Source organism: Podarcis erhardii (assembly GCF_964252035.2).
Source record: "Podarcis erhardii genome assembly, chromosome: 2".
Classification (NCBI taxonomy): Eukaryota; Metazoa; Chordata; class Lepidosauria; order Squamata; family Lacertidae; genus Podarcis; species Podarcis erhardii.
In genome coordinates this window covers 41338008-41361296 of record NC_138498.1, presented here as the reverse complement: position 1 = coordinate 41361296, position 23289 = coordinate 41338008, and the positions used below count along the sequence as shown (strand labels likewise).

The window sequence follows — 23289 nt, the reverse complement described above, 5'->3', positions numbered from 1 at the left end:
AGACGCTTTTTATAAAGCCCGGGGATTGTGTCCTCGGAAAGCGCGCTCCTCCAGGGGATTCTGTTTTGGGCCGGCTTCTGCCAGCGTCCGACTCCAAAACGCACAGTGTCAGCCGAGCAAATAAATCGCTGCTTCAACCTCAGCTGTGAAATGGGCAGGATAACATCTTATCTATTGTAAAGATAAGGGAGGAAATGTAAAGTCATTAGTATACTAGCAGTGATTGCCACACGACAATTTAAATAATAAAAGGTAGAGTCTACCCCCACCGAAAAACAAAAATGCTTATGTGTTTTCCACATAAAGGATTTCTCTCAAAGGCCCATCTACACCCAGCAGCCTGTTCTTGCAGTGGCTAATTAGAAGCAGGACCTGAGAGTGACAGCAACTACCGGCATGCAGAGGCATCCTGCCTCCAGTGGTTGAGGGAGAACTCAGTCATTATGGGCAACAGCTATTGGTAACCACTACTGGTGGAACATATCCACTGTAGCTAGGTGACATTGTCAAAATTTATTGGAACCAAGAGAAGGTGCTTCAAAAATTCAGAGAACAGAACCATAGAATAAAAGAATTTAGATTAGTTTATTTTCTCTTTTTGTATTATGAAAAACTTTAATTTTTTTTTAAAAACCCCACTGTCTTAACAGCAGAAATAATCAGAATTAACAAGAGAATAAAATATTTTCATAAGCTGAGAACATATCTGCTGCCAGTGGTGGTTCATGGCAGGTGACAGTTGTGAAAACCCAGGCATCATGACCTGGGTCGGCACTAAGAAACAGCCAAGATGGTCATGGATGAGGTGCAGGCTCAGTTGCATAAATCAAACACCCTCAGCTTTTAGAATTTCTCTCTCTCCTTCTTACTGTTTGAAGAATTACTTAAACTGCATTGGAAACTGAAGGATATATTTAGATGGATAAAAAAACTATTGCCGACATTTTTAAATAACAATAATTAGAGAACCGCTTTTGGACTTTTGGGGTGAAAAGGAAAATGAATTAATCTGAGACATTTGGGTCAGAAGATTGGGAGAATATTGCCTAACAGAAAGTAGATCAGTTTGATGTCATTCTAGTGTGAATAATTTCTTTTATGTAACTGACAGATGGAAACTTGGAAGTCCCTTATATTTTTCTTCTTTTTCCTTCCTTCCTCTTCTTTTCTTCTATTTTTTTCCCTTGGTGTCCTATGCCTTGGGCCTTCCACCGCTCCACCCTGTTCCCATTACCATTCCCTCTCCCTCCCCCCATTTCACCAGCCATTTCCTGGTTGTGGAGATGTGCGCATGCATGGTCACGCACATACTGAACATGTGTGAAACAGTCATTGCCTGTGCTTCATATCTGACTTTCTTCAGTATTGTTTTACTCTGGGTTCTTTTATTTGGCGTTTTCATGTGTTGCAAACCTCTTTGAGATTTTTTTCTTTAAAATATATAAAAATGAAATGAATAATAATAATAAAAGTTGCACCGTCAACAATGGCATGGTTTTGCTCTGGTGCTAATTCTTGTCCTGCTTACAGCTCCATTCTTTCTCAGGTGTTTTGCCAGCTCATTTGCTGGCACAGCAGCTGAACTCGTTGAGTGTTCTGCTGGTACATCCACCAGAATATCCCCCAGCAGTGGCGGAGCTTCATGCTCCGGCACCGGGGGGCGGAGAGCAGATGGGGTGGGGTGCTCCCCCCGCACTCCTCTTCCTCCGCCAGTGTCTTCCAGGGCTTCCACCATATTTTATTTTCCCATCAGGCCATATGAACGAAGCATAAGGCTACAGCCATGTTGGTTGGAACTGATGGGAATTGTAGGTCTAAAACAGCTGGAAGACACCAGATTGGGGAAAACTGATGTATCCCTTGCACATGCCTGATATAAATACAAAGTAGCACTTTGTGAGCTGTTTTATTGTTTCTCTAAACGTGAGCGATTTGGCTCCATCTCGGCTGCAAATCTTTGCTAGCTGCAGTGTTACATTATTTCTCCTCCTGCTTTTCCTGGGCAAGTTGCTGGCTGTACCCAAGGTTTTCTAGAACATCTTGTACCTATCATTTTCTCATGAGTATAGTGTCTCTTTTTCCTGCTCAAATTAACATATTTAATGCTTTTTTTAAAAAAGTGCTAATTACACGTAGCGTGTAAAGCAGAATTAACAGGATAGCTCTGCATATACTTGTGCAAATAGCCCAGGGTTCAGAGGGTGGCATGACTACTTTGCACATAAGACTGTGGCTGCTGGATGGGAGAAACAGTGGGAAGTATTCTGTTTCCCAGCCAGTGTCCTTGCCTGTCACTCCTGAACAGCTTTCCTGAAAGAAGTGAGCTCTGAATGGGTTCAAAGGTGCAGTGGCGTAGCGTGGGTTGTCAGCACCCGGGGCAAGGCAAGTAATTTGCGCCCCCTAACCCATGGATTTGCGCCCCCTAACCCTAACCCCCAGATGTTGCGCCCGGTGCGGCCGGCCCCCCCTGCACCCCCCACGCTACGCCACTGGAAAGGTGTGAATCATCACAGTGCTCCTTTTTTAAAAAAAGGAATTTTCACTGGGGGTGTACTTTTAATCATTTGTAAAAATGCAAATTGCATAATAAAATAATACTAAAACTGTCCTAGAAGGTGGGAGATGCCTGCTGCCTCTACACCACCACACTGACTAGAATGGATTTTGCTGGCTGGTCAGCCGTCTCAAACCAGAACTGCTTCCTCTTCATCACCTTTGCTGGCTGGGAAATGATGGGAATTGTAGTCCAAAATGGCAAGAGGGCATCAGGTTGGGAATGGCTGCTACTGGAAACTGCATCAATTGTTCTTGATATCTTCAAAGCCTTCGGTGTAGCAGAGGTTGCAGTTTGTGGGTACTTCAGGTTACAATTATGAAAGAATGCAAGTTCTACACTCTCGAAACAGCTAGAACTAAAAAGGTAAACTTACAGAAAGTTCATATTTATTATTGCCACAGGGCCCCTCAATTATTGTCACATCCCTGGGGTCCTTGTTCCTCATCTGCCCCCCACCAAGGTCACTAAGTAATTAGGTGGATGCCTAGAGTTATCCTAAAATACCCCCAAACCAGGGCTGCAAACAGATTTGTAGAAGGGGTTGGATTGTTATAGGCCCAATGCCTGCAGGACCCACAGACTCTAAGCTTTCATTAAAAGGAAAAGGAAGCCTGTTGAGCATTTCTGAAGAAACTTAGAGCACAAAAGGCAAAGGCAGCTCCAATGCTTCAGTACTCTGCAGGTAGCACCATTGCTAAGGATGTTTAATCACTGCTGCTATGGCAACAGAGGAAGGAATGTTGACCATCTGCACCTGAGACTTGGGAGGGGCTCCACCCAGGGCAGCAGAAAAAGCAGGATACTGGGTTATGTCTGTTAAAGCATTTTGCTCATGATCATTGTTTCATTCACTCCCTAGGTGTGCTGCCTTTACAGGGTTAAACAAAACAAAACAATTTATGGATTTTACTCAGAAGTAGCACCCTTGAAATAAATGAGGTTTCCTTTCTGCTGAGAAAAAAATGTGATACTATAGTCTCCCCCTCCTGATTTTCCATGTCTCCCACAGAACCACCACTGGCCTGCTTGTCATCATTGGGCTGATTTATTTATATACAGTCACCATAAAACAAAAATATAATATGCAAAATGAATCTGCAGATACAACCATAAAATAATTAAACACCTTACAGCTGCTGTAGACTTTTAACACAGGGATTTTGCTTTGATATCAATGGTGTCCAAATGGTTTTTGTGTGTGTGTGTGTTTTGTTGAGAGCTGTGAAATTGCACATATTTGTTGCTTATTGTATCTTTGTCTCTTGATTCTCCTCCCAGGAGCTCAAGACTGTCAACATTGTCTTCCCCTTCCCCTTTTATCTTCACAGCTGCCCTGTGAGGCAGGGAAGGCTGAGAGCTGTAGTTTTGTCTTTCAGCAGGACTAGAATGCATTACGGAGAAAGAGATATGATTGGACACCAACTTAGAACTGCCAGTTTCCAAGGTTTTTTTTAATTACTTTTTTATTCAAAATTAAAACAAAACATATTATCCAGAAACATATCATCCTTATTTCCCCCCTTTTTTCCTCCCTCCCCTCCCTCCCCCCACAGAACCCCCCCACCCCCCAACTTCCCTCAGTTCCAGTCTTTGATTTCTCTAAAAATGCTGTTTTCTGCATGTTACACAGTTGTATAGATCCTCAAACTATTTAGGTAATAATTATCAATAAAAAGTTTGTGAATGTTTATTCAAAACCAGCCAAGGAGTCCAGTTTGTTTTCTTGTGTCTTCAAATACTTTGAAAAAGGGTTCCCATTCATCTTTAAAGTCACAGTTATCCTTGTCCCATAGCTTGTATGTCAGTTTTGCCAGTTCTGCATAGTCCATCAATTTTTCTTGCCATGATTCTTTAGTTGGGGTTTCTTCAGTCTTCCATACTTGTGCTATTAAAACTCTCGCAGCCGTTGTCGCATACATGAAGATGTTTTTCAGCTTTTTTGACAGATCATTCCCTACAATCCCTAATAAAAATGCTTCAGGTTTTTTAACAAATGTTAAATGGAACATTTTCTTCAGTTCGTTGTATATCATTTCCCAAATTTTTTAAATTACCTTACAATCCCACCACATATGATAAAATGCCAGTTTCCAAGTTTTGCTAACCCAAACCTGTTAGAGAGTTAGCAGCAACCACCACTATCTGTCCAATCCAAGGACAGCAACAGGAGATGTGATGTGCCCATTTTTTCTCCTTTAGCAAGATTTGGTGGTTTATTATTCTATGGTATATATCTCCATTTTAACTCATGAGCTGTTGTTGCAATCTGCTCCGATTGTATATTTTATCTTTATGAACGCTGTTTTTATTGTTATGTTACGTGAGCTGGTCTTTGACCATACCGTAATAAACTATCTATCTATTCTATGGTATACCAGGAGATGGCAGCAGAAGGCAAGAAAATACTTCCCCCTGAATTTTAGGAAAGAAAGGTAGGTAGCAGCTTTATACAGTCAGACCATTGGGCTGGCTAGTTCAATGCGGTCTACACAGGCTGCTAGTGGCTTTCTGGGGTTTGAAGCAAGGAATATTCCCAGCCCTGTCTAGAGATGCTTGGGACTGAACCTGGGACCTTCTGCATGCTCAGCAGATGTTGCAGCTCTTCCCTTATTTGCTTCCCTGTCACAACCCGAAGACCAAGCCTCCCCCCCCCTCTCCAAGCTCCCCTCCAGCTTCTCTGGGGCCACATTTGGGTCTCTCCCACCCAGTGATTGTCTTCTCAACTTCTTGGATCTTTCCCCTGGAAGCAATAGCCCATATGCAATCTTCTCTGCCTGTCTTTTAATCATGGTGGCAAAGGTGGCACCCAGAATGCAAAAGGACTTCAACAGCCTGCAGGTAAATATATAGGGATGGGGATTCCCTTCTTGTTTTTTTATTTACTTATTTAAACCACTTGTATCTGCTTTTTTTAAAATCAATGATTGCAAGCTGGTTTTTACGTTATAGCTTAGCATCTTTTGGATTCTTATATTCTCTTCGTACATTTGCTTTTCCTTTCTAGTTCAAATAACTAGATTTCTGATTACAAGGCTAGCGCTTGACTGCATTAATTGCAAATCATTGGAAGCAATTTGATTTGACTCTGATGCAAGCCTGCAGAAATCTGATGATGCATCCTCTGCTTGCTCTGAACTAGTTAGAGGGGACAGCAATATCACTCCCATACAGTGTAGATTCAGAAGTAAGTCCCACTGAGTTCAATGGGGCTTACTCCCAAGTAAGTGTGTCTCAGGCTACAGCTTTGGGTTGCAATCTCGTACGTACTTAACTTAGGTGGAAATCGCATTAAGCTATATGGGACTTGCTTCTGAATCTACATTGCATAGGGTTTCGCTGTTAATTGATACTGATCTGTCAATTCCAGTTTTTCTCAGTTTCCCATTCTGAGTTCAGATCTCCCCATTTCCACATCAGTTTTCATCTTTCTTTCTTTTTTAGGTTCTCATGAAAATTCACCAGCATTGGAATATGAATTTTGGCCAATATAATAATTTCTAAAAGCAATTTCCCCTTATATAATATATTTTTGTATGTGCACATTTACACTAGTATATGATGTTTATGGATATTTTTATGATGTTGTGGTGAAAGGGCCTCAACTGATTGCTACCCTTTTCCATATACTATATTAAGACTTTCAACATTAGCAGACAGAAACTGAATAATACTATCAATACCCATTTTGTTTAACATCCATTTGTCTTGTGGTAGCAAATTTCAGAGTTTAACTATGTGCTCTGTGAAGAAGTATTTCCTTATGTCTGTCCTGAATAATCCAACAGATTCTCAGGATAGCCCCATCTTTTGTATTATTAGAAAGAGAATATACAGTGGTACCTCTGGTTTCATACGCTTCAGGTTACAGACTCCGCTAACCCAGAAATAGTGCTTCAGGTTAAGAACTTTGCTTCAGGATGAGAACACAAATCGTGCTTCGGCAGTGCAGCGGCAGCAGGAGGCCCCATTAGCTAAAGTGGTGCTTCAGGTTAAGAACTGTTTCAGGTTAAGAACGGACCTCCGGAACGAATTAAGTACTTAACCCGAGGTACCACTGTATAGGTACAAATGACTATGTGTGACATTTATTTGTACCTTGCTTATCTATGCAGGAGTTCAAGGTTTACACTATCCTGCTCTTCCCCCCATTTTATGTGTCTGAGCTAGATTAATTTAATATATGCCCAATATACATAAAAATGTACGGCTGTCACCATGCAGCCCGCATTGGAGGATTTGTAGTGCTGCAACACAATTTTGGATTTGCATGCAGTCAGGGTGGGGCAAAAGAGAAGGCAGGTTGCACACCAGCAGCAGCCATGGCATGGAAGCAAGAAGGGAAGAACACGGACAGGCGATAATTTAAAACAATGGCAGAAGTTTGAGTAAAGTAATATGGACTGTTTGAGGCTCCTCATCCTTTATCTCTCTCACATGAACAGAGGAGGGAGAAGGCTGAGAACCATGAGGAGGCGGCACCGGAAAAGTGGGAAGCATGGCTTTTTAAACAAGTGGCGGTAGAATGACACAGAAGAAAATGGTGATTTTAAACAAAAGCAGAGGTTTGAATAAAGCAGGGATTGACAGAAACCAAGAGTGGGAAAGCAGCAATTTTTAAAAATGGCAGAGGTTTGAGTAGAGTGAGCAGAGGGTAGCATGGGGGGGGGGGAGTGAGTGGAAGTTTAAAAGAAAGTTTGAGTACATTGAGAAGGAATTTAGTAAAGGCTCTGTTGTGTCAGCTTTTTGGCATAATCTTCTGTGTTGTACCCATCTCTGCCATTTCTCCTTGATAAAGCTGGTTGGGTTGGGTTTTTTTAAAAATACCTTGGTGCCTCTCCATTCCTGCTTTACTTAAACCCCTACCTTCATTTAAAACCAAAGTTTTTGTTCATTGTCTCTCCACCCCCACCCCCACTTCTGCCATTGCTTGAATACAGCAGGGAGGGAAAGACTTTGAAAGGGGAGGGGGAGAGCATGTTTTAAACGCTCTCTTCAATTTCCCAGCTGCCTGAAACTGATCTGTAAAAAAAAATAACTTGAAAAAAGAGACATTGCATATACTTTTATGAACCAAGAAATCTTTAATAAAATATATATTTAAAAAGAAAAAGAAAGAAAGAATGCGGAGCTCACAAATATTCCATTGTACCTTCCCATATTCTTCATTCCTAAGTAGTATTAGGGACGCGGGTGGCGCTGTGGGTAAACCACAGAGCCTAGGGCTTGCCGATCAGAAGGTTGGCGGTTTGAATCCCCGCAACGGGGTGAGCTCCCGTTGCTCGGTCCCTGCTCCTGACAACCTAGCAGTTCGAAAGCACGTCAAAATGCAAGTAGATAAATAGGTACCGCTCCGGCGGGAAGGTAAACGGCGTTTCCGTGTGCTGCTCTGGTTCGCCAGAAGTGACTTAGTCACGCTGGCCACATGACCCGGAAGCTGTACACCGGCTCCCTCAGCCAATAAAGCGAGATGAGCGCTGCAACCCTAGAGTCGGTCATGACTGGATCTAATGGTCAGGGGTCCCTTTACCTTACCATGTGTTGTATTTAGCACAAAGTTCCAGATTTATTGTAGTAATTCAGAAGAGATGTTTTATAAACAAACAACCAGGGGCATAGGAAAGGGGGGGCTGCCCCAGGTGCCATCATGGAGGGGGGTGACAAATTATCAAGGAACAATTACTGCCCTACTAGGGCGGTTCATAATTTATTTATTTTTAAATGCCTGCTCCGAAGGTCTTATCTTACTACACCAGGGATTATATAGCTATATATGAAATTTCATGCCTATCAGTTAATATCTTGACCCTCCTCCACGAAAATAGCTGTTTTCCTATGTCATGAAGGCTGAAATTTCAATTCAGTGGAGCAGGGTCAATATATTAACTGATAGGCATGAAATTTCATATATAGCTATATAATCCCTAGTTTAGTAAGATAAGACCTTTGGAGCAGGCTTTTTCTTAAAAAAAGTTTTTTATGAACCGCCCTACTGCCTTACCCTCCGCTGGGCTTCCTGGGTCCTGGAAAGTCTGCATATGTGAATAAAATGAGACTAGGCTGAGTAGATTAGGCCTTGCCTTGCCCTTCTCCCCGCCCCCTACACAAAGCCAATTTTTCCTTATTTTACTGCTGTGGTGCTTTTTTGTTTTTTGTTTTGGGTAAACCACTTTGCAGGTTTTTAAAAATAATTTTTATTAAATAAATAAACAATAAATATAAATAAAATAACACAAGCCAAAACACAATCCATCCTGTAGATTTAAGTATCTGTCCATAGTCGCCTACTTGTTATCAGAGGCCCAGAATCCACATTCCTTTGTAAGAAAATATGAAATAACGTAAAACCATTTTTTGCAGGCAAAAATAAAAATAAAAATCAATGTGTGTGTGTGGGGGGGGGTGACAAGAAATTTTCCACACCGGGTACCACCTGACCTTCGTACGCCTCTGCAAACAACACCCATATATGTACAACATCCATCAAGTGAATGTAACCTTCTCTAATTGAACAAGCTGACTGACAGGCTTCCTCTTAAGATTCTATTAATTTTAAAGAAAAAGTAACATATACAGTGGTACCTCTGGTTACATACGCTTCAGGTTACAGATGCTTCAGGTTACAGACTCCGCTAACCCAGAAATAGTACCTTGGGTTAAGAACTTTGCTTCAGGATGAGAAAAGAAATTGTGCTCCGGTGGTGCGGCATCAGCAAGAGGCCCCATTAGCTAAAGTGGTGCTTCAGGTTAAGAACAGTTTCAGGTTAAGAACAGACCTTCAGAACGAATTAAGTACTTAACCTGAGATACCACTGTATGGGTTGTGTGCACAAAAGGGGCTACAGAATAAGAAAGAGGAAGAGATATGGAAATGTAGGGAGATTGGTGTGCAAGGGAGTATTGAAAAAAATATGAAAGAGGAAAATGGATGAAGGAGATAACGGTGTGTGTGTGTGTGTGTTTGTGTGTGTTTGTGTGTAAATGTACAAAGGGAAATATAATTTGAATTGGGAAGCGACAGAACCTCTCTCTTGTAGAGACATCCTGCTCATTCTTCTTATGATGAAAACTGTAAAAATGATCTCTACCTCTTTGCTTTCAGGTTTGCGCACCAAAAGTTAGGCAACATGGAGGGAGCAGGGCCAGTTGTTTTATTTCCACCCTTTGGTACTTTGGGATGTGGAAGAGATCAATATCTGAGAGTGCAGGAGGAAGCTCTTTGCCTGCTGGAGGAAATGGTGACCATGCAAGCTCCTCTTGTGTCTAGCTTATCTCCCCTCCAACCCCCCCCCCCTCAACCCCAAAAGCAGCCCCCCAGGGCAGGGAGAAGGAATTTGCTTAATTAGAAAAAGGAATAGGCTCATATGTAATGGAAACCACATGGAAAGTTGCTTGAAACATTTCCAAGTTAAAACTCAGTTCCATCTGGACTCCATTGCAGCAGGATGAAGTGAAAGGGGAAATATTGTTAAACAGCAGCAACTGGCAATGTTAATTTCTTCCACATTCTGGATTACTGTGATATTTATTCAGTCCAGACACCGATTTTCAGGGGAAATAATATTGCTAATGAATAGCATTTCCTCCATCCCCTGATACTCAGAGTACGTCAAAGTACAGAAGCACTTGAGCCTGAATTCTGTCCATTCTACCGTTTGCTATGGAAAAGGCTGTTATGATCTTACGTCATATTATAGCTCTTCTGATACTTAGATGGGGTGATTCCTGTGGGTGAAAGCAGTGGATTTAGGGCTTGATGCATAGCTCCAGCTGTGGATTGTAGTTCAAAAGTACATTTGTTGTAGAATGCATCAACAGGCTCCCCCTACTGATGGTTAACCCCTTTTAGACTCACCCCTCCCTGAGGGGCGGAGTCGAACTTTGAGGTTTCTCCAGTGCCTAAGCCAATACCTCTCACATGATGTAATCAATAAAGTTGTGGCCTTTTCTAGCCCATTAACCTTAAATACTGTGTCCGTGTGTCTTTCTTATCCCCAAGCATGGGGGGACAATCCTCGAATCACAAGTACATTTGTTGTAGAAAGCATCCATTTTCAGAATGGACTGTAAAATTTCAACAGACTTATCATTGCGTTGAGGTCAAACAAACCCCTGTGTTGCAAAGAGAGCCATAACAAGTACCTTCAAACCATAACAAGTTAGACCTTAATTGTTTCATTTGATTATTTGTATTTTGTCTTTTACTTTGCACTGTACCTTTAAACTCAACCTCCTCATTATTAGCACCACCTGGAGTTGGCTTTATATGTTTTTCAAAAAATATTGTTAGTAGCAGTGACTACATTATTACATGAGCACTGTTCCATAGCATTTGATATTTTCGTTTACACACATTCATTTGATATAAGATGGGGCATGTGCTCTTTTACATTGCTGTTTGTATTATAATTTTGTAAAGTGATGTGTGCATGCAGGTCATCGTTTGTAAAATTTTATTTTCAGTTTATGAAGCAATTCTATATCCTCCCACCACGCTGATGAAGAATTCTATGAAACAGTAGTCAATATCCGGAATCACTGTTCAGTGTTGGACATCATATTTGCAGAATACACAAAGCTTCACAGAATGTCTATCATCGCACAAAGTCTGGTACCTCGCTTCATTTAAAGATTTTCAGAGACTTTAGACTAAGATTTTATTTTGTACTTGTTATGGTTTGAAGGAATTCTATAAAGATTGTCAATTGCGTATGTACATGGTCATCGTGTTGCCTAGACATTGCTGACATGTGATGAGGTCAGCAGTTGGCTCCACGAAGTTATAAGCACGCCCCAAAGCAGTGATTTCTGTTTATGGCTGCAGTAGCTATGAGACTCCAAAACCATTAAAAGATGTATTCAGGCCTCCAATTATGAATGATACAAAGACATTGTTGGGTTGTTCACCATGAGCACCAGATCTTATTTTGCTGCTCCTACCCCTTTTATTTGCCACAGCTAATGGCGGCAGCAGTAGGAATGCCTAATTTCTTTTTCTTTTTTAAATAATTTTTATTAACCGACCAGTCAAATCAAATCAAATCAAATCACATAAATTCCAAATTACAAAGCCGAATTTTAAATTTTTGTTGGGGGTACCCATATTTCAAGTTCCAAAGGAGATCCAATCATCTTCTTGCTGCTGCTTTCAAGTCCACAAATCTGTCCAAATAATGTTCACAGTTCTATCCAATCCTTTCTTATTGTTTTCCACATCTCTTCTTGTTTTTCATATATTTTTCCTTTCTCTTTGTGACCTCTGATGGTCTCCACAAGCAGGTTAAGACACATTGTAATCCTGTGTGGGTTTTTTCCGTTCATCCAAGAGCCATATCAGATGGCTTCCGTATATCATCGCTTCCATAAATAAAAACGCTCTTACCGTCGTTAATCTTCACTGATCTGTCGCTCCCTTCTCAGTCCTTTGAGGAGGTTTGCTAGGAATCCAGTATGAAAACAAGTCCATTCCTCCTCCCGGTCGTAAATCTTTCGACAAAACCAGCCAACATGGCGACTCTGTTTTTTATTGCTGCGTCATTCCAAAAGCTCTTGTTCTTTTCTCAATCTCCGTAAAGCAAACTTTTGGTTAGAATTCATTTCCACACAGTTTTTAATCATCCTGCTTGGATCAGTTAGGTGACGGTTCTATCTTGAGGAGGGGTTATTGATTAATCACATAGAAGAAAATAAAAAGTCCCCCCCCATCCAGTCCCGCTGCCGACATACCAGCCTTTGATGTATTCTTCATGATATATTCCTGTTAATCCAACCCGTTGCTCTTCTTTCACAGAGGTCCCTTCAATTAGCAGTCTTCACTCCCGTTCTTCACTTGAAATATGTGCATTTGCTTCTTTCTAATTGTTTATTTCCAATTTGCTGCAGCTAGTGCGCGATCAGAGACAGCGTCCAGGAGAGCCGGTGTCCACACAAGGGCATTCTGCCTAGTGCCCTCACCCCCTTCATTCGAATCCGGGGATGATTTATGGGCACAGCAGGCAAGGGCAGTGTTCTCCATTCCTTGGGGCAACAAGGGAGGCTGCATACTCCCATAACAGCCTCTTAATTACCTTGTGCGGGCCGGAGAGATGTTATTGTTGGCCATCTTCCAATGCGCCCCTAGTGCCCCCCCGGAATGCCCAATTTCTTTTAGTGGCCGAGCCTGACCATCATTTCCCCTGGGTGCAGTGTGATTGTTGAGTACTGTGAAGGGAAAATAAGAGCCACTTAAAAAAAAATTGCAGCCACCAATATGGGGTGGATGTCAACCAGCATTCTCCACCCCAGAACAATGCTGCATACAAGTTTCTCTGGCTGAAGAAAATAGTACCTCAGCTATTGAAGAAAGAGCAGTGCTTGTAAAAATGAAGGTGTGTTGGAAAGGGAGTGGGAGTAGAGAGAATGATTGCTGCTATGAATTGCTATCTGCTTTCCTGAATTTCATCATCCTTCATAAACCTCAAGGAAATCATCTCCAATTTCCAAAGACAATAAATGGGGTCAGAAAAATGGGAGCCATTTGGACTCAGACCCAAGATCTAGAGTGTCATTTCCTGCTGAGAACAAGCAGTTTCCCATTTCCTTTTAAGATACAATTCTAAATTCAGTGTTTACTGCTGGAATTATTGATAGGATGATTTCCAGCATACAGTTGTCAGCCTATAAACTCTCTCCATTGCCTTCATGTCTTGCAAAGGGTCCAGGTTCTGTATCAAACAGATGAGGATGAAAATAGGCCACAAGCAGGATTTGTAGTCAAGCACATAGTGTTGCATATTTAGCAGATTAATTGCACTGCAGAAAGCATGCTGGAGAGACCACACATTCAGGAAACCATGAAGAAACACAAAAATATATTTTGCTTGGCTTTAATTACAAAAATAAAAACTCCTCTTACATTAAATCTAGAAGTATGACCCATTCACCAGGGTACTGAGAGAGGTATACGCTGCTCTTTATATACTACACCCAATTGCTGACACAGCTTAATTAACACAACTTAACAGCACCTGCTATACTGCTTCACAGCTGTAAAACTAGGTCATGATATTTACTCTAGCCTTTAAAGAGATACATATCTTGGGAAACAATAATGAACCTTAATACAGTGGTACCTTGGGTTAAGTACTTAATTCATTCCGGAGGTCCGTTCTTAACCTGAAACTATTCTTAACTTGAAACACCACTTTAGCTAATGGGGCCTCCTGCTGCTGCCGCACCGCCGGAGCACGATTTCTGTTCTCATCCTGAAGCAAAGTTCTTAACCGGAGGTACTATTTCTGGGTTAGCGGAGTCTGTAACCTGAAGCGTATGTAACCTGAAGCGTATGTAACCCGAGGTACCACTGTATTTAAATAAACCATTCAACACGTAGGAGAAGCCAACTCCTAGGGGCTGTGGGGGCTTTGGCCCCCAGAATAAAATATTTGCAGGGGTCAGGCCCCTGCCAAGTTGATGGGCATTGCCATGCAAATCATGTGCGCACACTGTGTCATGTGATCAATGATGTGGGGCGGGGCTTACCTGGGCCCCTGCAATATTTCATTCAAGTTGGCACCCCTGGTCAAGCACATCTGGTATTCCAGCTTCTGGAAGAAGGAGACAAAGAAGACGGGGTGGGTAGCATCTAGGGATGTTGGGGGAATCACTTGAAAAGTAATTATCTTTGAATGGGTGCACCCAGGGAAGGAAATTGTTTTGTAAATATCCATTGATGTCTAAGATATGCATGTTTATCAGGTGCAGCAATATACATTAAAATTACATGTATTTTTCATCAGCAGACAATGAAAAGGAAAGGAAGACTTGTGCAAAAGACACCAATAATAGTGGAATGGAAAATGCTGGGCGAGAGTGCAAATGAATATTGGAACAGACTGCGGCACAGTCATACATCTCAGTGGGATGAGTTGCTAACCTGAGGAGCCAAGCCTAGATCAACAGTTACAACAAGTTACAAAGGGCCTTATAATAAGCGTCCCTTAAGAAGTGAGGTGTCGTGAACCAGATGCTCCAAAGTTCCTGCTGAATTTTCTATATACTGTAAGTCATTTTAAAAGCTGCTCTATGACTGTTAGGGGTATTCAGCCAGAACTTTTTTGGGGTGCACTAAAAATATTCAAAATATCTAAGACTGTGCATATCATCTCAATTTCAGATGTACATCATTCCCAGAATAATGGACTACCTGCCTGTAAGACAAAAAATTGTGAAAAACTGTGTGCCTTCATCCATGAGACAATGGAGTTCCCCACATAGACAATGGATGCCCCAAACCCCCATGACTATATTGACTGATTCCTTTTCAGATCTGAGAAGGTAGGTAGAGCCAAAGCTTTGGTGGCACATTTGAAGATGTTTAAGGAATACATCCAAGTTGGACCTAAATATGAATGCTACATTTGAAACCATACCACCATGTCTCAACATAAATTCCTCTTCTGGGTGTATCATTGACTGCCGAAGGCCATTGTGATGATTGCTAGACCACTGTCAATGTTGATTGTTAAAAGTATCCCTGAGACAGGAATACGTTGGTAAAGAGATGTGTTACAGTTGCTCTGTATTTGACTCTGCACACGCTTTAAAGTCTTAAAATGCATAAGTTTTATATTTCATATCTTGTGCATTCTAATAAATAGACAGACATATAAAATGGTAAAGATTTTGCTGCACCTTGGAAAACTATAAATATTGTTAGGACCATACCCTCCATCACCACCACCACCACCACCATCATCATATTTATACCCCATCTATCTGACTGGGTTGCTGACTGGCTTCCAACATATAAAAAACATAATAAAGCTATACAGGGCTACTTTCAGATGTCTTCTGAAGATTGTAAAATTACACCTCCTTCACTCGGGGGGTCACATAACTCCATACTCTCCAACATTTCTCTGATGAAAATAGGGACGTCCTAAGGATTGTTCCTGAAAAATAGGGAAACTTGGAGGGTCTGTAAGGACTGCCTATCTTGAAATATTTTCTTGTCATCCCTAAACTTTTTAGAATTGTGTTTTTGTCTCTGGGTCATGTTGTCATGCCACACAACTGTTCCAATTCATTTTATGAGAGTAAGATACGTTCTGTCTCTACTTCCTGTCTTTGATTTAAAATTTACTTTTAATGCTATTGCCCACCCTCAAAAGGAATATATCTATTCTCTTGCTTGATTACTCTTACACAATTGGGTTGCCACAGGGACTTGTGCTTAGCTACCAAGAATGTGAGAGATAATTATATAGAAGTTGCTCAGGTAAGCAGGTTTACTTACTTGGGTTCAGGGGTTGTTCTTCCCCACTTCCCCTCTCTACCACTTTGTTACATAAGGCAGGAAGCATCTTTTGGGTTTCTTGCTCAAGAATATGCTTCTTCTCTCCCCTACCTCCATTCGCCAAAACATTGCAGGAAAAGATGTGCCTAAGGAAGTTTGAATTACCTGAAAGGTTTTCTCACCGCAGGCATGGAAGCACTGACAGAGCACATTTCTACCTGTTACTTAATGATATAGATGCCAGTAAATACCTTTGAGGGGAAGAACCCTTGAAGGAGAGGAAAGTTTAACTTTCCTCTGCTTCCTCTGGCTTGGATTAAATTTCAACTTCATTTCAATTTCACAGCAAGAGAAATGTTCTTCCCCTGTCCATTAACTCTCTCACACACACAACCCCCCAAAAGCATTACACATGCCATTGCATGAACCAGGGGCATGGAACTGGTGACCCCCCAAGTGTTATTGGATTCCACCCTTAACCCCCAGCCAGCAGGGACAATGATATAGGATGATGGGAGTTGAAGTCCAGCTGCATCTGGAGGACTATGGGTTCTTCACCCAATATAAATGAATATCTTCAGATGTATAGCTTAATCTGACACTTATGTAGTCTTTCACACTTGGTTATGGAAATGGACCATCTATGTGAGTGGTCGATGGGCTTATTGTTTCTGTGTCTATGCTTCTAGTTTTAATTCATGTCCATCAGTCAGTTATTCATGGGTGATGTTGTTCTATGCCAGACTGGTCCAACTCTTCATTCCAAACGGGTGGCAAGAGTGTTTTGACATAGAACCTGTGGGCCACTCACTGCCTTGATGCACAGAAGGGGTGAGTGAGCCCAAAATTTGACAACCCCCCACCAGCCCTCATGCTGCCTAAGCATGGCACTAGGCATGAGGCTCTGGCAGCATTCTAGAGCCCCCTCACTTCCTTCTCAAAGCTGGAAAAACACTAACTAGGCTTTGTGATGGAGACAGGAGGACTCTGGGACCCTGTCAGAGCCAGCCTTCATGCCTCCTTCCTAAAGCCCAGTGCCTTGCTTACCTGGCTTTGGGAAGGAATTTGAGTGCTGAGGGGGGGGGGGGGCGTCAGATGTTGCCAAAGGCCACCAAAAAGGACCTTGAGGGCTACCTCTGACCCTTGGACCACCCTGTTTTGCTAAGTTTATTTACATGTTTTGTTGAGATAACATCAACATTTTAAGGCACAATAAGATTACTCAGGAGTTTTTCCACAAAGAAAGCTTAGCCCTAATTTTTAATTGATACAAAAATGTTCTAGAGGCAGGCATGACAATAAGTATTTCTCAAATATATAAACTTACTACAAAAATATTCTGTTTCCTTCCTCCATATCTTAGGCCCAAGGTAGGAAATGCATCGGGTAAGAAACTTGTTTACTGGTGGTGAGGGCAGAGGAACGTGACTGAAAATGAAGTATGAACGCACCAAATATCAACAGTGATTTCAATATCAGATATTGATTGCACATTGGTTATTTGTACCATGCAGTATAAATTAATGCTTCTTTTCACAGGGTGATTGCTTCACTATCCGTGTTGTAACATAGTTTCCGGATAGTGTGTTACAACATAGATAGAAAGTCATTATATTTCCTTTCAGGGTGGGTGGGTGGCTCACTTGATTTCAGTCAAAACTTGGTGGCATATTCAGAATTTATTTGCTGTGAAGTAGAGCAATTACTTCTAGATGCTGGTTGAAATTGGGAGATGCCAGTTCAGATCTGACTAGGAATCTACTCACCGAGGGGTCTGGCCTATCATCCTTACTGGTATTAGGATGCCCATTGATGGATAAAAAGGTGAGGTTGTCAGTGATGGGAGGGTGGTGGTGTTTGAACATGGATATTATGGTTTTAAAATATTATTTTGTGGTTGTGTTAAAGAAAATGTACATTGTTGTCAGTAACATGTAAGTCTGTACCCAGCCTTGAAGTTGAAGAACATAGAAATTAACCTATTTTCAGCTCAGGTCTAGAGCTTATGTTGCTGATTAACCCACCTTTCCTAATAGAACATATACTGGAAATAAAGGAACTAAGATTATTTGGAGAAGGTTGGAGTTGGGGTTTGGCTGGGGCTCTAATAAGCAGCTGTGTTTTCACCTTGTCTTTCTTTAGTAGTTTCCTGGATATATTTGACCAAAAGAAGAGCCTCAGAGGAAGATGGAAGTGGCTGTAACAGGAGCTCTGCTCCTTCTCTGGGTTCTCTTCATCTTCATTTTCTATTCCTTAAAAATGTACACGGAGAAAAGTCAGCTACCTCCAGGCCCCACTCCCTGGTTCTTCCTGGGGAACCTGCTGCAGAAAGATGTCATGCCTCTGAACAAAAACTATTCAAAGGTAAAGCCGTTTCTTGTTGCGGTTTCTCTCTGTTCCCTTGTCCCTGTGGCATGGCATAAACAACCATTGTCTGGAATGAAGCAGAGGAAGGACAGAAGGTTAATTGTTCCCTCTTTTGCTTATATACTTTCTCATTCTTCCTTATAAGAAAGGCATGCTTTGAAGGGGCCCATATTTCTGCTTCCTTTCTCTTTCCTTATTTTTATTTGTACTGTTTATTACTTGATTTTACTAGGTTTTGTTTACAGTTGGCATGTGTCTATTTTGCATGCTCTTTAGAGCTTCCCTGAATCAGCTTAAGATCCCTCCAGACAATTGGTTTATTCAGCATTCATTCTGATTTTCCCCCACAAAGCTTAAAAAGAAGTTACCATAAAAAATAATGTCAAAAATTTGGGGGCGTCTTATACACATATACATCTTCCCCCATTTCCTTAAATCGGAGTCCCTAAAAATAGGGGGCGTCTTATAGACAGAAAAATACACACACACACACACACACACACACACATCTCACACATTTGTTCTGATTTGCTTGCAGGCCAGTTCTATGATAATGAGCATTCATTCATTCTTCATTCATTCTGGTTAGCTTGCAGGTCATTTATTCACCCCATGCTTTTCACTACATTTCCCCATTACTTTCCAACAAGCAAAAGTCCATTTTTTTAAAAAGTGGATTTGTTGCACTAGGATTATGTTAACTGCATAGACCCAAGATTTTATCTTGCAATAATAATGACAGTTTGGAGACACCCTAACTGAAGAGGGCATTAAATGAAATAGCAATATTCATTTAAAAAAAGCACAGCAGCAGCAGTAATATACATTAGATTTTTACTTCATTTCATTTTATTTATTTACTAAATTTCTATACTGCTCATCATCTGAGGATCACAGGGTGGTTTCCAACATGGAATTTTGAAACCATTAAGTTGCAAGCTAGCTGTATTCGGCTGTATGTGTAAACACATCCAGTCAAAGGGTAGTGTAGGCACATTGCCAAGCCCTGTCCCTTCCACTGCATGATACCTATAACATGTGAAAAGCTCTCCACTACTCATGGAGACTCTTACACAATCTAAAACCCTGATTGTGGTTGGCAGGTCACATGGGAGTAAATAATTGTACTGTAATCCATAACAGTATTGTACTGTAATCCACATAATTTTTAGAAGATCACTTAGGGCAGTTGTAACCAAATGTGAGGGACGCAGGTGGCGCTGTGGTCTAAACCACTGAGCCTAGGGCTTGCTGATCAGAAGGTAGGTGGTTCGAATCCCCACAACAGGGTGGGCTCCTGTTGTTCGGTCCCAGCTCCTGCCCACCTAGCAGTTCGAAAGCACACCAGTGCAAGTAGATAAATAAGTACCGCTCCAGTGAGAAGGTAAACGGCATTTCAGTGTGCTGCTCTGGTTCGCCAGAAGTGGCTTAGTCATGCTGGCCACATGACCTGGAAGCTGTCTGTGGACCAACTCCCACTCCCTCTGCCTATAGAGCGAGATGAACACCGCAACCCCAGAGTCACCCGCTACTGGACCTAATGGTCAGGGGTACCTTTACCTTTAACCAAATGTGATGAATAACAAACTGAAGCAGAACCAGGCAGCATGTCAAGAAACATGGCCCCGTGTTCATTGATTGGCCTGGACATAATTATATGGTTATGCTTTAGAGATATGAAGCAGTGGTTGATCATACTGAAATGTATGATGTGCTATCTATTGCAGTGTCATACCTGTTAAAGGGGCAGCTAAATTTCTTTTCTTTATGTACCTGTCTTGCAAAGTGAATCAAATACCTGATGAAGTTGGTGGGGCTGAACATAAGATTTATTTCACAAGATTCTCTTTCTTTTATGGAGGCAGTTCTAAATGTGGTTCCTCCTCATTTAGGAACAACAGCGTTCCAGCAGCCCATTCTCCCAGGAGCCATCCAGATGTCCTTTTTATTGCGCATTCATGATTATTTGTACTGTACTCATGGTGACATTGGAGTAGTTATACACAATCCCATTTCGAATACTGTTTGCACTTGCAAAAGTCCTGAGGTGGACACACTGTTTTGTTCCAGCAGGAACAAAAATAGGATTCCTTGAACCTTGACAGTATCCCTCCAGATGGCAATAATGTAATAACACTGAGGAAGTATTGGGGAACAACTAATAAAGCTGAATTCTGCCACTAATGTGCAGTTACTGCATCAGCAACATGTTGCAGCATATGCCTGCAAAACACCACACAAAACAAGCTGCAGGTGCCCTAAGAGATATTGCAACCGTTCCTTAAGATAATTACTCCAAAAGAAGTTTCACTGCCTAATTAAATAACACTTTCATTGTGCCTTCAGCTGGTTGAGAAATATGGCCCTATGTTCACAATCTGGATGGGACCCAAACCTATGGTCGTGCTTTGTGGATTTGATGTGGTAAAAGATGCTCTGGTGGATCATGCTGAAGCATTTGGTGGGCGTATTAACAGCCCCATCATTGATCGAGTGACCAAAGGCCATGGTAGGCTATTTCTTCTTATTTTTTATGTATAGTTTAGCTCTACTTTGATTTGTAATGCAGTCCCCAAAAATGTGCATGATAATTAGCAACATGTCGAGGAAAGAAATAAAAGAAAAACAAACACTATCAAGCAAGGCATTCTTTTTTGCTGTGGCTTGCTTCTCCAAAGAACCATTTTTGAAAATCAATTTCCCCCAAAAAGATCCAGGGAAGCTGTCCTCTACGCAATCAGTTTAAAAAATAAAGAAACATCACCCATTTATTGAGTCTGCAAACTGAAAATAGCAACTGTATATGTTGCTACCTCTCTCCAGTGCCAATAGGATGTCATTCTGAACATGGGTGACATGATTTCACCTTCCCACCCCAACTGCAGCCAACAGGCAGGCAAGGGGGTGATGCCATGTCTCTTACCACCCATTATTTACTTTTTTATGTGGCACTGGACATACCTATTTATTCAACCAAAGAAACAAAAATCCCTTACACAAGAAGGGACTGGGCTCTTGGGGGCAACAATTAGTTGCCGGATTGTAACTACAAATGGGGATATAATTTTAAGGTGGAAAGCACCAGAACTACCTTTTCATGTAGAAACTTCCTTCTGGTTCCTGTTGGGTCAAGAACTGACAGAATGACCTTCACCTCTTTCCCCCCCAGGGATAGTCAACTCTAGTGACATAGAATGGAGAGAGCTGCGCAGATTCACGGTTATGACACTGAGAGACTTTGGAATGGGGAAGAGATCAATGTCTGAGAGGGTGCAGGAGGAAGCTATTTGCCTGGTGGAGGCATTGACAGCCACAAAAGGTAATCTAGCTCATTAAAAAATAAAACTGAGAAAGCACTATCCCAGGGCAAGGAGAGGATATTTATTAAACTGAATATAGGAATGGGCACTTATAGTATGTTAGCTTCTGACATAGTTAGAATATGTGGCTGTTAGGCTCAGTGGCAGCAGAGAGGCAAGCTTGTCCCATTTGTCCTTTCAACTCTCTCTACATTCAGGTGAACCCCAGCTCATGTGTTGTACTTCCACCGTAATATTTTCCACTAATCCAGTAATGCCTATGAGAGAGAGTCTACCAACACTTCTTAGGTGTGCACACTGTGTGCAAATTGTTTCAGTGAAAGTTGTTGGACTTATTTTTATTTAGTGTCAACATGGCCTTGTGGGCCACCTTAAACTGTTGCAGGCAATGCTAGCAGAATCAGCATCAGATAAGTTAATTAAGTGGAATGTTACAGCAAAGAAATGAAGGGGGGGTTGATTATTTGCACTGTGGATGGGGTAGGTGGTGGTGGTGGGGAGAGAAGAAAACCCAGTGCCTCTTTTTTCTGCCTCTCACCTCCCAAAAATTATGTTTAATTGTAGTTTTAAAATAAAAATTAACACAGCCCCCCGAATTGATTTAGGACTAGATACAATTTGAGTGTTGCCCAGGTTGCCCTGAATATTGGGTCAGAGCCAATTTGTGGACCCAGATTCAGGTAGATTCAGGTGTCAGGGTTACAGCTATGCACTTTACTACTTTTAATTTCTTTAACATTTGGTTCTTGGGACTGATGGAAATGCAATCTACCAGGCTCAAGCTGTTTAAACACTTTTTAGAGTTAATTTTGTATTGGGGTTTGAAGATGGTGGGGTCCACTTTGATCAGGTCTTGCTGACTGTCTTCAGTTCCTCCTACAGGACAGGGCTTTGATCCAACAACTAGAATCACATCCGCTGTTTCCAATGTGATCTCATCAGTCATCTTTGGGACTCGCTTTGACTACACAGACAAGACCTTCCTAAAGCACCAACGCATTATCGAGAATGAAGTTGGCCTTTTTCGGACTATCTTGGGACTGGTAGGTTGTTCCTTCTGAGTTGCAAACATTTTCCTCACTATCAGGAAAAGAAAAAACAAAACGTAGCTTGTTGGAGTATGAACGATGGCACAAAGGGTTCAGAATTGTGTGCCTGCCTAACTATCAGATGAAAATAATGTTCTGAAAATGTCTTCGACAGGGTTGAGATGGAAATTGACACAACCACAAAATTCCAGTGATTGCAGGGGAGAAACTGGACCCTTGAGCAAGGCAGGCAGCAGAAAAGTTGGAGAACTTACCAGGGCTGTTCACCAATAGCAGCAGATCTCCCTTTCCTTTCCTGACCCCACCCCTTTTACTTTGTCATTGCTCCCCCCCCCCATTCGCCTGGCCACCATTTCCCTCTGGATGCAGTATAACTGTAAACATTGCAAGGGCACATTTGTACATCTATAGAGGCATAGGGTCCCCTCTGCCACTCTTAGCACCTGAGGAAGTCTGCAGGAAAGGAAAAAATAATTTTTTTCAGGTAGTTGGAGCCTGAGTCATTTAGGGCTTTTAAAACTAATATTAACACATTGAATTGGGCCCAGAAGCAAATTGGCAAAGTGTGCAGCTTTTTGAAAACAGAGGTTATGTGAAACTTAAACAGAACCCAAACCAGTAATCTGGATTTTGGACCAGCTGACGTTTCTGAGTTGTCTTCAAGGGAAGCCCCATCATCCCTAACCCTTAGGAATGAGGTAAAATGTACCAGAAGCTCAAATA

General features: G+C 41.7%; 1 protein-coding gene across 1 annotated transcript in view; it reads left to right on the top strand.

Annotated features, from left to right (window-relative positions):
- Positions 1–5221: 5221 nt before the first annotated feature.
- LOC309336288 (cytochrome P450 2C8-like) overlaps positions 5222–23289 on the top strand; it is a 44450-nt gene continuing 26382 nt past the window's right edge. The window contains exons 1-5 of the mRNA XM_081851916.1: positions 5222–5395; positions 17456–18194; positions 20544–20706; positions 21367–21516; positions 22400–22560. Of these exons, the coding sequence (XP_081708042.1) occupies positions 18018–18194; positions 20544–20706; positions 21367–21516; positions 22400–22560 (651 nt within the window). The 5' untranslated portion in view covers positions 5222–5395; positions 17456–18017. The remainder of the gene's footprint in view (positions 5396–17455; positions 18195–20543; positions 20707–21366; positions 21517–22399; positions 22561–23289) is intronic.